The sequence below is a fragment of the Strigops habroptila genome, chromosome 2, assembly GCF_004027225.2.
Source record: "Strigops habroptila isolate Jane chromosome 2, bStrHab1.2.pri, whole genome shotgun sequence".
In the NCBI taxonomy this organism is placed as follows: Eukaryota; Metazoa; Chordata; class Aves; order Psittaciformes; family Psittacidae; genus Strigops; species Strigops habroptila.
Genome location: NC_044278.2, coordinates 38,643,140 through 38,658,843, shown reverse-complemented (window position 1 = coordinate 38,658,843; position 15,704 = coordinate 38,643,140). Strand labels below are relative to the sequence as shown.

The following is a 15,704-nucleotide window of genomic DNA, read 5'->3' as shown; positions in this document are numbered from 1 at the left end:
TGAATCCTTTGTTTTGCTTTGCTTGCATGCACGACTTTTGTTTTACTTATTACACTGTCTGTATCTCAATCCAAGAGTTTTCTCATTTTCACTCTTCTGATTCTCTCCCCCATAACATCAGGGCGGAGTGAATAAGCAGCTGCACAGTACTTAGTTGCTGGCTGGGGTTAAACTGTGACAGTTAAAAAACAGCATCTTCCCACTTAATAAGTCTGGGTATAGACAATGTTTTAGGAAATTGAAAAGGCATTCATGCCCACAGAAATTATGTGTAAGCTCCCACACTGTAACAGAGCTTCTGTGAATCTAAGTGATACAGACAGAAGAGTATCCCACACAAAGCTGCCTTTTTTTTTTTTTTTTTTAATCATCTACAAGTATGGAATAATATCTTTGGAAAGAAAGAGATTCATTCATTTCTACAGGATAATTATGTACTTATATTCAGGTCCAAGAGAATGAAACCACTTATGAGAGAGCAAATTAAAATGAGAAATTATCATCAAAAGGAAATAACAAAAAACAAGGAAGTTTAGAGAAGGTTTGAAAAAACTCATTAAACCGCATTTTAATGAATGACCAACGAATAAAGTAGTTATCAAAATCTAGTGATGCAGTCACTATATTTTAGTTCTTCTCTTATTTAGCTCTCCAAATGCAGTTCTCCTAATATCTGCATAAACAATTGCACCAACACCAAGAAGGCGTGAAGGCATCAATGGCAGAGTAACAGCAGGATGGTGGGAAAGACAGTTGTTAATGTTATAAATATTGAATGCAGGTGAAAAACATACACAAAGCCCTTTTAGAGTATAATAAATTCTTCCTTAAGATAATACCTCATTCCTAAATAAAAGCAAACAACACCTGTAATTGAAAGTTCCTGAACCTTAGCTCACTCAGATCTCCTTAAGACTCCCACGCATATGCAGGGTGAAAAAAAGACTCCCACAAGGAGATGCCTACTGTGCCGAGATGGTTGTGTAAGGCATAGCCACCATAAATATCTGTCAGTGTTAGTCTTTGGACTACAACAGCACTAGACTTAATCAGATAGTTTCAAAGTTTCAATCAGAAACAATTACATGAGACAGTGAAAATCTTGAGAAGTAATATAGTAATATCTGCAGTTCTTCACTGCGGAAATTGGAAAGCATAGATTGTCTCAGACTGTGCTTTTACTATGCCTTATTTTATTTTAAGAATGCAACTAAAAAAAAAAAAATAAAAAAAATGGCCTGATTTGTGCTAATATGACTTGTCCTAATATCTTGTACATCCCTGTTGCCTCTTACTAAACAGAACACACCTATTTGAATTGCCGAGATGAGTATCTCCACAGAGGACGCCTTTAACACCGGAGCGGGGGGAAGCACAGCGTCCAGGAGCCTCAGTTCGGAGCGGCAAGATCGACCGAGGGAGCCTCAAATCCTCGACAGGACTTGCCCAGGAGCCGGCAGCTCAGCTGACGCGAGCAGCTGACGCACAGGGGGCGGTGCCAGGAGTGACGGCACCAGCTATCAGTGGGGAAAAACCCATCCCAGGGAGCGCGGCGACCAGGGCGGGCGACCAGGGCGTGGCGCGGCAGTTCGCGCGGGCAGCGAGCGGGCTGGTGAGCACTCGCCTCAGGACCAGGGCCTGCTCTGGGAGCTCTGCCCCGGCGGTGGCCAGCGTAGGCACCTAGACAGAGCCGATGAGAGGGGAGGCTGCGGCGCAGACCTCGGAGTGTAGAAAGTGCCTCGACTGGTCTCTTGAGGCGAGGGTGCGCAATGGACAGGGCTGCACTCGGTGCGCCGTGGTGGACGTCCTCCTGCAGCAGGTGGCTGAGCTGCGGGAGGCTGTTGGAGAGCTAAAAGATGCCAGGGAAGCTGAGAGGAAGCTGGGCTGCTTGCTCCAGGCCCAAACTGTGCAGGGGCTGCAAACGTCCAGCACTGCTCATATAGGAAAGAAGGAGGGCAGCAACCCAGGAAGCTGGGAATTAGTCACGAGAAAAACGAACAAAAAAAGGAGGAAGAGGACAATTACCGACAAGGGGCTTCCTCCTAAATCTGATGTCCCCACCCAGAACTGCTTCACAGTTCTGCAGGGGGCTAATGAGAAAGCACCCACCACACCTAATGAGCATCCTGCTGATGCACCAGTAGAGAGGATCACTACTGGTGCCTCCAGGAAAAAGCGGAGGGTCATAGTAGTAGGGGACTCTACTTTGAAAAGCACAGAGACACTCATCTGCCTGCCTGATCCAGTCTCGAGGGAGGTGTGTTGCCTGCCAGCAGCTCGGATCAGGGATGTTGCTGAGAGGCTGCCTGCTCTAGCAAGTCCTGCTGACTATTACCCCCTCCTAGTGGTCCATGTGGGTGCTAGAGATACAGATAGCAGTAGCCTGGAGAACATTAAGAAGGACTACAGAGCCCTGGGAGAGGTGGTTAGGGGCTCTGGGGCTCAGATAGTTTTTTCATCGATTCTCCAGGACAAAGGGGAGGATCTTAAAAAAGCTAGGCGCGTTTGGCAGGTTAATAAATGGTTAGAATGCTGGTGCCATAGTCAGGGGTTTGGCTATTTAGAACATGGGGCTCCATTTGGGAGGCCAGATCTACTGGAGGCTGGTGGAGCTGGTCTGACAAAGAAGGGGAAGAGCTGTTTTGGTAGGAGGCTTGCCAGGCTGGTCAAGAAAGCTTTAAACTAGATGTGTTGGGGGAGGGGAGCATTGATCCATCCCAACACTCCTGGTCAGTTGCCAGCACCTGTAATAAGTGCTTGGAGCGATGCAGAGATGTTCCAGCTGCCCCAGCCATTGAGTCGGCTCCATTTGGAGCTCGGCTAAGGTGCCTCTCTACAAACGCCCGTAGTATGGGGAACAAGCAAGAGGAATTAGAGATGTGTGCAAGGCTACGGGAATATGATGTCATTGGTATCACAGAAACATGGTGGGATGGCTCCTATGACTGGAGTGTCGGAATGGAAGGTTACAGGCTGTTTAGAAAAGACAGGCCAGGCAGACGGGGAGGGGGCGTTGCTATCTATGTCAGTGATAGGCTAGAGAGTATGGAACTCTGTCTGGGGACAGGTGATGAGGTAACAGAGTGTTTGTGGGTCAGGATCAAAGGGAAAACAGCAATGGGGGACATTACGGTGGGGATCTGTTACAGGCCGCCTGATCAAGAGGGCTCTGTGGATGAAGTGCTCTACAGACAGATAGGAGCAGCCTCACGCTCGCAGGCCCTGGTCCTCGTGAGGGACTTCAACCATCCTGACATCTGTTGGAAGGACAGTACGGCCCGGCACAAGCAATCCAGGAGGTTCCTCGATTGTGTGGAAGACAACTTCTTCTTTCAAGCAATAGAGGAGCCGATGAGGAGAGGTGCCATGCTGGACCTCGTGCTCACCAACAGGGAGGGACTGGTTGGAAATGTGATGCTCCAGGGCAGCCTTGGCTCTAGTGATCACGAGATGGTTGAGTTTGAGATCCTCAGGACAGTGAGAAGAGCGTGCAGCAAGCTCACTGCCCTGGCCTTCAAGAAAGCAGACTTTGGCCTCTTCAGGAACCTCCTTAGTAAGGTTTCATGGGATACAGTCCTAGAGGGCAGGGGGGCCCAAGACTGCTGGTGGATATTCAAGGATCACCTGCTACGTGCTCAAGAGTGTTGCATCCCAACTAGAAGAAAGTGCAGCAGGAGGGCCAGGAGACCTCCATGGATGGACAAGGAGCTGCTGAGGAAACTTAGAGGGAAAAAAGAAGCTTATAGAAGATGGAAGCGAGGACAGGCGGCCTGGGAAGAATATAGGAGCATTGCCCGAGAAGCTAGGGACCAGGTTAGGAAAGCTAAGGCCCAGCTAGAATTAAGTTTGGCAAGGGATGTAAAAGATAACAGGAAAGGATTCTATAGGTACGTAGCAAATAAAAGAAAGACTAGGGACAATGTGGGCCCTCTCCGGAAGCTATCAGGAGAACTGGCTACCATGGATTTGGAGAAGGCTGAGGTTCTTAATGACTTCTTTGCCTCAGTCTTCACCAGCAAATGCTCTGACCACACCATGAAAGCCTTGGAAAGCAAATGCAGGGACTGTGAGAATGAAGACCTTAGGCCCACTGTAGGAGAGGATCAGGTTCGAGACCATCTTAAGAACCTGAACGTGCACAAGTCCATGGGACCTGATGAAATCCATCCACGGGTCCTGAAGGAGCTGGCGAATGAAGTTGCTAAGCCACTGTCCATCATATTCGAAAAATCCTGGCAGTCAGGTGAAGTTCCCGATGACTGGAAGAAGGGTAATATAACCCCCATTTTCAAGAAGGGGAAGGTGGAAGACCCAGGGAACTACAGACCAGTCAGTCTCACCTCTGTGCCTGGCAAAATCTTGGAACAGTTTCTCCTGGAAAACATGCTAAGGCACATGAAAAACAATGAGGTGGTTGGTGACAGCCAACATGGCTTCACTAAGGGGAAATCCTGCCTGACCAATTTGGTGGCCTTCTATGATGGAGCCACGGAACTGATGGACAGGGGCAGAGCAGTTGATGTCATCTACCTGGACTTGTGCAAAGCGTTTGACACTGTCCCGCATGACATCCTTGTCTCTAAATTGGAGAGACATCAATTTGATAGCTGGACCACTCGGTGGATAAAAAACTGGCTCGATGGCCGCACGCAAAGAGTTGTGGTAAATGGCTCGATGTCCAGTTGGAAACCTGTAATGAGTGGTGTCCCTCAGGGATCGGTGTTGGGACTGATCTTGTTCAACATCTTTGTCGGTGACATGGACAGTGGGATTGAGTGCGCCCTCAGCAAGTTTGCCGATGACACCAAGCTGTGTGGTTCGGTTGATATGCTGGAGGGAAGGGATGCCATCCAGAGGGACCTTGACACACTTGTGAGGTGGGCCGATGCCAACCTTATGAAATTTAACCAAGCCAAGTGTAAGGTCCTACACCTGGGTCGGGGCAATCCCAGGCACTGGTACAGGTTGGGCAGAGAAGAGATTCAGAGCAGCCCTGCAGAAAAGGACTTGGGGGTGTTGGTTGACGAGAAGCTTAACATGAGCTGGCAGTGTGCGTTTGCAGCCCAAAAAGCCAACCGTATCCTGGGCTGCATCAAAAGAAGCGTGACCAGCAGGTCGAAGGAGGTGATCCTGCCCCTCTACTCTGCTCTTGTGAGACCTCACTTGGAGTACTGCGTACAGTTCTGGTGTCCTCAACATAAAAAGGACATGGAGCTGTTGGAGCGAGTCCAGAGGAGGGCCACGAGGATGATAAGAGGGCTGGAGCACCTCCCGTATGAAGACAGGCTGAGAGAGTTGGGGCTGTTCAGCCTGGAGAAGAAAAGGCTGTGTGGAGACCTCATAGCAGCCTTCCAGTATCTGAAGGGGGTCTACAAGGATGCTGGGAAGGGACTCTTCCTTAGGGACTGTAGTGGTAGGACAAGGCGTAATGGCTTCAAACTTAAACAGGGGAAGTTTAGATGAGATATAAGGAAGAAGTTCTTTACAGTGAGGGTGGTGAAGCACTGGAATGGGTTGCCCAGGGAGGTTGTGGATGCTCCATCCCTGGCGGTGTTCAAGGCCAGGCTGGACAGAGCCTTGGACCACGTGGTTTAGGGCAAGGTGTCCCTGCCCATGGCAGGGGGGTTGGAACTAGATGATCTTAAGGTCCTTTCTAACCCTTACGATTCTATGATTCTATGATTCTATTTAGCTGTTCAGTAATTCAACTCACTGATAATTTGGAGCAGTCGGCCACCTTGCAGCACAGCCCCCTTCAAGAGAGAAGTATAGAAGTAGGAGAAGAGAGATCTGGAGGCTTACCATATCAGAAAAATAAGTACTGCTTTAAAACTAGCAGTTGCAACAACTAGACCTTTAAGATAGACTGGCTTTCACTGGCTTCCTTAAGCCAAGTACACAGAACCACCAGAGAACTTTGAACCTCTAAAGGCAGGGGTTTATACAGTATAGACCGCAACAAGACAACTTCTGAGGGAGGGTGAAAACTTGAATCAGCTGGGGAACAACATGAAAGGTTTTGAAAACAAAGGCTACCTTCTCCAGCTGTGTCCCTTTGAGACAAATCCATACTTTTAATCCAACAACTGTCAGAGGTTTTCAACGAACGCTACATTTTCCTCCTCCAAGTCTCCACAGGAAAATCTCCTTCTACAACAACCTCAAAGGCTTGGTTTTGGATCTGTTCCTAGCTTTTCTTGACAGCTGCCAAGCCTGTACTCCTTAAGACTATCTACTTGGTATATATACACTGGAATTCCAGAAAAGGATCTAAACTGAGTGTATTCAGTTGCACTGTGAAAACCTCAGACCCTCTCCCTCCACAAAAGGATTCCGTCTGGCACCAAACACAGCACCCAGGTCAAAGCAAACAGGCAGCCATTTAAAAGAATGCTGAAACACCCCCACAGGAAGCAGCTAAAACCCCACATAATAGATAGACCATCCTCAAGCCCTGTAACAGCCATCTGTTAAAAATCTCACTGAAATAATGAAATGTTTGTTTTCCTACCTGTGACTGTGGAGCAGTGCATTGAAAGCCAATCCATCAGACCAGCTACTGGTGAAATTGATAACATTGACCTGTGGGTAATTACGAGTCGATTGGCGGACCCAGCTCAGCAGAATCTTTTCACTGTTTGTCTGCTGCAGTCCAGCCATGATGTTTTTCATTACATCTTTGACCTGCAATAAGAGGTAGAATTTCATCAATGAACTTACTCATTAAAAGCTGGCTTTTTTTTTTCTTATACAAAATCCCTTCAGTTGCTTAGGTTGAAGCTTTAAAGAAAAACCTCCTTAATAACTAAAGAACATATTTGGTATGTTCAGTATAACGATAGCAGTTAAGTCTGAATACTTAAAGACAACTGATATTGACTTGTTGGTCACCATTGCTGATGCATTCAGTACATTTATCCCTGTGCCACATGAAGCATTCCATGCATGAACAGAGAAGGCACATTTGTTTCCATCACTTACAAAAACAGGGTTCATTCAAACTAAGTATTTTTCCTTGTGGTTTTCTTTGCTCTGGAAATACATCCTTAGTTAATATGATACACTATAGCAAAAGTTGGTAAAATGATGAAAAGCATTCTTCTCTTGCTGACAGAGTTGAAGTTACCAAGTTACCATAAATGTGCTCAGTAGATAATGTTTTTGACTTAAATGTGCAAACCATATTTGCATACATGCACTTGGATGAAAAGTGAATTTCATTGCATGCATTAAAAGGATATTGTATATGATTAATTTTTAATTTTTAAATGAATAGTTAATATTCCTTTTTCATTAAGGAAAGCTCACTGAGCTAGTTATTATTTTACAAAAAGCCATTAATCCTGAGGGCATCTAAAAATATTAGCCTAGCGTTGGACATAATGCAGTGGATTATATATTTCTTAGCAATTTCTTTACTAGTGAAAGAGCACCCAAAAATTCTACTAAGAAGTCTATAATTTATTTTCCTGTAATCAATTTTAAACCATTGCTTTCTCCATATATACTGTAAAGATTTACAGGTCCTTAAAAATACTCCCTAAGATACAATTTAATGTTATTTAAGCTTATTGTTGCTTATTTGCTTATGGAGTATGTAATTTCATTACTTCTCCACTTGAATTGCTTTGCCTCCAATATCAATTGAAGAACAACATTCAGTGCAGAAGCTACCTTATGATAAAAGATGAACCACTTTGAAATTGTATCCCAGTTGCTGAAAGTCAAAGACGAACTGTGGGAATGATGGAGGCCAAAGAAAGGTAGGCGTTTAAAATAATGAAGTAAAAAGGTATGCTCTCATCCTGAAAGCTGGGGTCACTTCCTATTTAAAGAGAAATGGTGGAAAACTCCACTTCTACAACTGGACCCACTGTGTCCTCCTGTGCACCCCAAGGGGCACTGCCATCCCACCCACCTGGCACCTCCGTAGCACCATGCAGCGCAGTGACACACCGTGCCACACTGCTGCAGGCACAGCACCACGCTGCCTGCAGGATGGCTGGGTCCTGAAGCAAGATCAGCATCTGAGCAGAAAAGTGCTGGCTGGCGCTGAGGATAGAAGGAAGCTTTTTGAAGGCTTCTCAGTTAACATGAACTGTTCAGAAACAGTAGTAGGCAGATGCATGTTCATGTCAGCCTAAAGAGCTTTTGGATGAATGAGCTCCCTCAGCATCCAGACTCAGAACCTACACATCGTGTGTAGTAGACTCTGCCTCTTGCAGATGAGTTTCAGATGACCTCTGATAGTAATTTCTTTGTTACCTCTCCTTTCTAATGCAGTATTTCCTGGCAGGAAACAAAGCTTTAAGGTGCAGAAAACTCTTGACTTCCGCAGAACAGAAATCCTTGCTTTTCCTGGGGAATGGACCAATACTGTGTCAATAAGAAAAGATCCAATTTTGAATAGAAGGGGAGAAAAAGGCAACACAGACACCACTAACATGACTTCCAAAATGTCAAACTGCCAAATGGAAAGCTGTGAACAGAATAACTATTCTTGTCACCACACTGAAATATTTGTCTTATGTATATGCTTATTACTTTTCCTTCTTTTTTTTTTTCCTGAAGAAAAGTCAATATTTTGGCTACAACTTACCAAACATTTTTACTAGGTTTTTGTTGTTTGGGTTTTTTTTTATTTATTTATGCTCTACATGAAAATAAGTTTGCACTTAAAAGCAAAACAAAACAACTTGCACACCACAATATAGAATGTTTTTCTACTCTTAAGAGTCTTTGTCAAATGTAACAGTTCAGAAATCAAAGTTTTTTATTTGTTTTTCTTAAATGTTAATACTGCTGGAGTCACAGAACTGTGAGAAAAAGGGCAGCAGCTTCAAGGAAATAGAAACTCTGATGGATTCATTACTATAAAGAGCTTTGGCAGCAGGTGCTCAACTCAGAACAATGGTTCAATTTCTGTGAAACTTTTGAAATAATCTGAAAAACAGGCTAGGTAAGAAAGAGCACAATCTACAGAGGCTACAAAAAGCCACAAGATTTCTACTGAACAGAAATGAGGGTGGCAAGAATGAGTCAAATCTTGTCTTGAGGCAATGCCTCTACCGCTGTCTCTCCTCAGCGGGACTGCTGGTATCTACTTGGACTAGTACTGCCTCATTATTTCTCTATGCACCTTTCTTCTACCATCTCTCTCTCTCTCTTTTTTTTTTTTTCATTATTTTACACAAAGAGATCAACATTTTTTGAAGAAACACTCTTGTCATATGTAAGCACAGTTCTGTCCTAATGTAATCATGGCTGCAGGATGTGAAACCGGAAAAAGCTTCTTGCATGTTCATGTGTAACAAAATAACTGTCCACACAACTCGTATATGTTTTTACATGCAGACAGATAAAATTTCTAAATTCCTCTAGGTGATTCTTCTCAGAACTGAAAACTCTTGGAATCAAAAATTGCAAGAATTTGAAAAAGCAGGATTGCACCATCAAACACAAACTGCATTACTACCATGCACTGTATCAACTAGCCTGTGTATTATTATTTATTTTTTTAGGCCTCCCAAAGACTACAAATCAATGTAGTAGTCTTGGTAAGTTATCATAGGTAACAAGATGTTTTACCCAACTGTAGACAGCTGGCAGATAAGTTTATTGGCCCTAAGTCCATAATTTAGTCTTCAACAACTTTGAAATGTTCCAGTCCTTTGTAGGAAACAAGCCACAAACCAACATCTCCTGAGTTTTGCTTAAAAAGAGAAAAGCCCAAGTACAAATCTGGATTTATATATTTTCTAATTATTCATCATTATGGAACAGCAACAGGATTATTATATAATAACGGCTTCTTCTTGCCAACTGGGCTTTTGCTACCCTTTACAAAAGAAACTGAAAATCGCATTCTAGCCAAATTAAAATTAACTTACAAAATTTTGAATAAAAAGAGAAGTCCAGAACATGCAAGTCACTTCCTTTCAGTAATTCATGAATAGAACAAAGTGAAACAGAACACAAAGTATAGACTAAACATGGACAGAATCATGATGACTATGCCGAGAAAGTGCAACACCTTTAACCACTGATTTGTAAGTACGATCTCCGGACTTTTCATACGTGGGTGGTTCTGCTGAAGTCACAGGTACGATCACATCTGCTGTCACAGTTATCACTAGGCTCAAGATGAAGCTTGAAGCAAATCACCTATGTACTGCAAGCAAGCACTACTCCAAAAACACACCTGCTGTCAAAAACCTCACCCGACTATAGCAGGGAACATGTGTGTCTTCTGTGTGTGTACAAGTATGCATTAAGAGGAACAGTGGGAAAAGCTGAAAGCAAAATTCTTAAGTGCACAGCTAATACTAAAGCACATCTCTAACACTTTGCTTGAGGATAAAATACGAACAAACCAAAATATGAGTTTCAACATGAATAGTCATCTCAGTCTATAATTCATACAAATTAAAACACAGTGATTGAAGGATTATTGGTAAAAGTAGCACAGCCAGGTTTCATATTCTTTCTGCTCTTAATAAGTAATTTAGAACAGTGTTATGCAATTAAACTAGGGATATTGGAATGAGAGACAAAGGAACAAGTGATTTAACTGTTTGCAGCTTTTTCCTGTTGCTTTCACTACAATATGTCCTGTAAAATTAGGAAAAAATAAAAAATGAAAAAAAAAAAGTTCCCTACTTCAATGAATGACACACATGAGATTTTTTTGATAGAAGCGTTTAGTTTTTAATATAAAGTCTTTTAGGCTTTGTTTCCCACCATCTTTGCTTGTAATGCTATGAAAAACTGGTAGATTATTGCTTGGGAAACAAAGCCAAAACAAATAGACAGACTCTTAAGCCCAGATTCATATAAACACACACTCAGAGCATCTATACGCTACTTCTTTTTTAATTTTGATTTTACTGCTGTCTCAGAATTTATTTACTTAAGTGTGTTCATCTACCATGTTTTTTACAAGATCTGTATCATAATCCCCCCCTTTCTCTCTAAAGAGAAAGGAAGCTAAATAAACCCCATCTGCTTCAATAAATTGTCAGAGTAGCAGCTTTTTAGTGTTCTAAAAATAATTCTTGGAAGGATGGGCCAGCAGTGAAAAGCAACAAATGCAATTATTTCATTAAAATATAAAAGTCACTCTTTTTAAGATACTAAAAAGAAAAAGGACTGTGAAAGCTATATATCCATGTTGGCTTTTCCTATCCATTTTTCTAACAATAATTGTATTATATAGTCTCTTGCAACATCTGACTGGGAAAATAAGAGTCTAAAGGGCTGCTCCTAATGCTCTAAAAACTGTTTTAAGAATCTTCTTCAGATTCTTAATATCCTAGATAATATGTAAACAGACTTCCATTAAACTTGCCGATTGAGGACATTATTTGCAATGTCTGTGTTTACCTTGTAGGTTGTGGCTATACAATAACGGGAAACAGACCAGTGGAACAAAGGTACTTCATGAAAAGCAAGCAGCAGTGCCACTCACCTGCCAGTGGAGTATTATATTCCAGATCAAACCAAGGGTCAGCTTATGATTTCCATCAACAATGTCTGAGCTCCCAATATTTACCAGATCAACCTATTAAAGAAACAAAAATATATTCACATAAGATTAACAGCAAGCGTAAGAGGTTGGTGTTACACTTTCTTTATGGCAAGGGAGATGGAGGGATGGGCTAGAGTAAATCTTTCATTTGGTTTCTGTTGTTTAGTAAACATTAAATTAATGTTTTATAAATGCACAATTAATGTGCTAGCAAAAAGCAAGCAGTGATCTAGACTTCTAGTTATTGCAGCTACAGCATGTTGCGAATACGTACAATTAAAAATAATAGTTAATAATAACTCAAAAAATCTTTTATAATAAGCCTCTCCAATTACAAATCACAAAACTGATGAGTGACACAGAAAAACTCCAGTATTAAGCTTCATACTGCCTTACATAATACACTTTGCTGAAAGCTACACACACACATCTAGACACTGTAAGGACGTACAGATGGAAGATATCTTTCTACATATTTAAATTAAAACAAAATTTATTCTGTCTTAATTAAATTCTACAATGTATAAGGCAAGGCGGGATGTGTTCCGGAATACAGAGGAACAAATGATTGTGATCTAAGCAAGTCTTTTCAACATTAGTTTGTCCAGTAATGTTGTTTTCCATATTATGCATTTTTAACTTTATAATGCATCAGCATTTACCACCCTGGAATATTCTTTCCTCCAGATTGAAATGATCCTTCACACTCCCCCACTTTTTATGTTATCTAAATAAAGAAAGCCAAATTCAGGGATGTGAGTATAAGATGATACAAGCTGAGACCTGCACTTTTGGGTGGAAACTCTGAATCTAAAAATTTGCATCCTCACTGTTTCATAGATGCGTTTTCTTCATGGTCAGAACTAATATTTATATGGCAAAGTACCCCATTCCTTCACAAATTACAGTCTGCGTATATCTATGGCACGTCGGAAGCTATTTGAAGTTACATCTGTAGAATGACTAAAAGTTTTGCACATTCAAAACAAGCCTTAACTCTTTAAGACTTCATAATTTTGTACTAAAAGCATAAGAGACTAGTAATTCATTCTAACCAACAGTGTCTTGGAACATTTCCCAAGTGGAACTTTGACTTTATATCCTAAATTTCAAACAGGGTCCATGTAGCAAGTGGCCGGCTACAAAGCTTATTGGGCTATCACCTACGTACAGGCCAAATCCTTCATCTGTTTTTGGAAATGGAAGCCTGAATACATAGAAATTACATATATCTTACTGAAACAGAGAAACACTTCCCAGTTTGCTTCAGTGTTGCTTGAGGCTATAATGGGGTACCTCCCCACCCCAAAACCGTAGAATAAAAGAACAAATCTGTAAAATGGATTGACTGGAAGCAACAGCATTTTCAATTGTTACCACCTAAACGATTGCAGACTCCCCGAGCAAGGATGGCACACACCAGCAGAAAAACTTAGATTAGCCATAGGCTTTAATAGCATTAGAACCATTAATTTTACATTCCTGAAGTTGCATAAAAATCACTTTTGAAATTATTTGGAAGGTTAAGGACACTATTTCAGAGGCAGATCTTTTGGCTTCATACTACTTTGATACAGCATATATATATACTATACTAATTTTTATATTGTGTATAGCTTATAAAGTTTTCATTACATGAAATGTAATGAAAATACATATATTTTTCTTCTATATTCTTCAATATAGAAGAATATTTCTTCTATTACATATCTTTTTCTTCTATATTCTTCAAATTGAATATTCTCTGTTTTCTTTCTGTATTTGAAAGGGACTATTGCTGTGTTCTGGAAACTGAATGAAAAGCACAGTAATGGATTTAGCTGATACATAGTCAGTAAATACTTTTAAAAGCATTTACTATGCAAATTTGTAACCACATTCCAGGTATGCTATCAAAAACTTCTCGTATACTATGAAATAGTGTATTGCAGATTTTTTTCAACAGTGCCAAATATTGAAGATTTCAAAGAATTGGAAGCTTTTTCTTCTATTAATTTACATGAAATTCCATTTAAAAAAAGAAAAATCAAGCTGGAGGTCTTTATGCCAGTCTTATAAGGTCAGTTCCATTTATGCACAAATAGTCAGATGGATTACCTTAGATTTATAAAACCAATAACTTTATTCAGCAGCTGAACTCAAGCATGTTTAGTGACCTACTGCATCTATCAAGAATATAATATGGGGCACAGAATACATTATCTGTGTTCCATCACACCTTAATGTTAAGTTTAAGTGAATGTAATAGTTTATTTGAATTTATTCTTGAGGAGAAGATATGATATAACTCGTTGGCCACTGAAAATATCTGCTATGGGTCCATTAGAATGCTTGCGTAAGGAAGATATTATGAGAATATTTACTCAAAAATGATGCACAGGATACTGGCTTGAAAAGTCAATCTTGACGAAGTAGAATGGAAAGTGGTTTTGATATGATTAATTTCCTTAATATGATGAACCATAAGGAACAGACACCAATGAAAATTTACCAGAAAGATTTCTTGTAGGAAAAGCCTCAGTTTTTCAGACTCATAATCATCAGAGCTTGTGAGTAAATATTTTGATAGGTAACACCTTCTAACCTGCTATGGATGAACTCTTGTAATTAACCTTTTAAAATATATTTTAAACACCATGCATTACCATAAAAGCATGCATGTTGATCTGTCTTCAGGCAGCATCCATTATAGATATATTATTCACACACTTGCTGGCAAAAGATTTTAAAGTCTTTGAAATACATTCCAACTTGGTGCTGAATGATAAAGTATCCAAGTCATATTAATAAAACTGCTTTGACTCCAGTAATTGTATACTATAGGCCAGAGTTCAATCCAACAATTACGGAGCATTAAATACTCTATCTATAGGATGTTCTGTCTAGCTGATTACTTACATTGTATCTCTGCAAAACCTGCAGTGCTTTGTTGACATTGTTCAGAGCATGAACTCTTGTGGACCCCTTTTCTTTTGCCTACAACGAAAATAAAACAAACTTGACTGCCCAAAATCAGAAACTTGAATACACTATATGTAATTCAATCTTATATTACACCTGCAGTTTTCTATTTCATAAGTTTATGACAACAGTGAACATACTACCATACATTGTGCATGTGCAGCTTCCCGATATGAAATAAAGGCAAGTGTGAAATGAACTGGATCCATAGTTGGAAGGTAATTTGGTACCCTGACAGTTGTCAGTGAATGAATCATTGAAATGTGTGTAAAATAGGATGATTCAAATTGTTTCTATTACAATTAGTCATCCTCTCCATGGCAGAATTGAGGAACATCACTATAACAACCAAACAGATAAGCATCAGTTTGTTTAATATTTATTTACAAATATATTCTCTAGGGATTTTGATTTTCAAACTCCCAGACTGTTTCCTTACTCTTTTATGAGACAATTTCAGAGAAAGATCCCAAGCTCATACAGTCCAAGCAGGAGCACAAGAGAGGATATTCAAAAATATATGTGAAGTATCACTTTAAAATTTCCAGGTTAATAAGAGCAAGCTGTTTTCTCTTTTCAACATGTACAACTTCAATACATGTTCTGCATGTATGAAATTTACTAGAAAAACATTCTAATTCTACACATTGAATTATTTTCCTTGTATTTGGCACAAACTCCTAGTGATAAATAATTTCTGAATTCCAGCTAAAATCTTGCCTCTGTCTTGTTTCTCTTTGCCACACTTCCTTAATAAGTGTACACAACAACCTAGAACATTTTAATTTCAAATATATGCCTAGTAAAGACTTAATGTCTAATACAGCTCTCAGTCTCAATGTTTCCTCAATTTCAAATGAAAGTAAAAAAAAACCCAACCCTAAAAAATAGCTTCTACAGACCCTCATCAATGGTGGAAATTAATAAACACAACCTACTACAACTGTCACACCAACAGGACTTTAATATTCAGTAAACATATTAATACAAACATACAAGTTTTTGGCCTGTAAAGCATTCCAGGAGCTCCAGAAGTCTTCGTCCATCTCGAAAATCATTAAAAAGATCTTCAATGTAACGTCTTCCAAACTGAAATGAAACAACGGCTTTAATTAGTGCAAACATCAAAAAAAAAAAAAAAAGGAAGTATGCAATTGCTAAAATAAGACCAGAAAGTTATAAAAGCCACTGTCTTTCAGAGTGGTATTCCACCCTT

General features: G+C 40.5%; 1 protein-coding gene across 13 annotated transcripts in view; it reads right to left on the bottom strand.

Annotated features, from left to right (window-relative positions):
- The window catches only part of DMD (dystrophin), a 1,118,883-nt gene that overhangs the window by 843,297 nt on the left and 259,882 nt on the right, over positions 1-15,704 (bottom strand). For all 13 annotated transcript variants that reach the window (XM_030475728.1, XM_030475726.1, XM_030475707.1 and 10 more), the window contains exons 3-6: positions 15,485-15,577; positions 14,426-14,503; positions 11,468-11,560; positions 6,512-6,684 (exon numbers count right to left, since the gene is read on the bottom strand). In XM_030475728.1, coding sequence (XP_030331588.1) covers positions 6,512-6,684; positions 11,468-11,560; positions 14,426-14,503; positions 15,485-15,577 — 437 coding nt within the window. The remainder of the gene's footprint in view (positions 1-6,511; positions 6,685-11,467; positions 11,561-14,425; positions 14,504-15,484; positions 15,578-15,704) is intronic.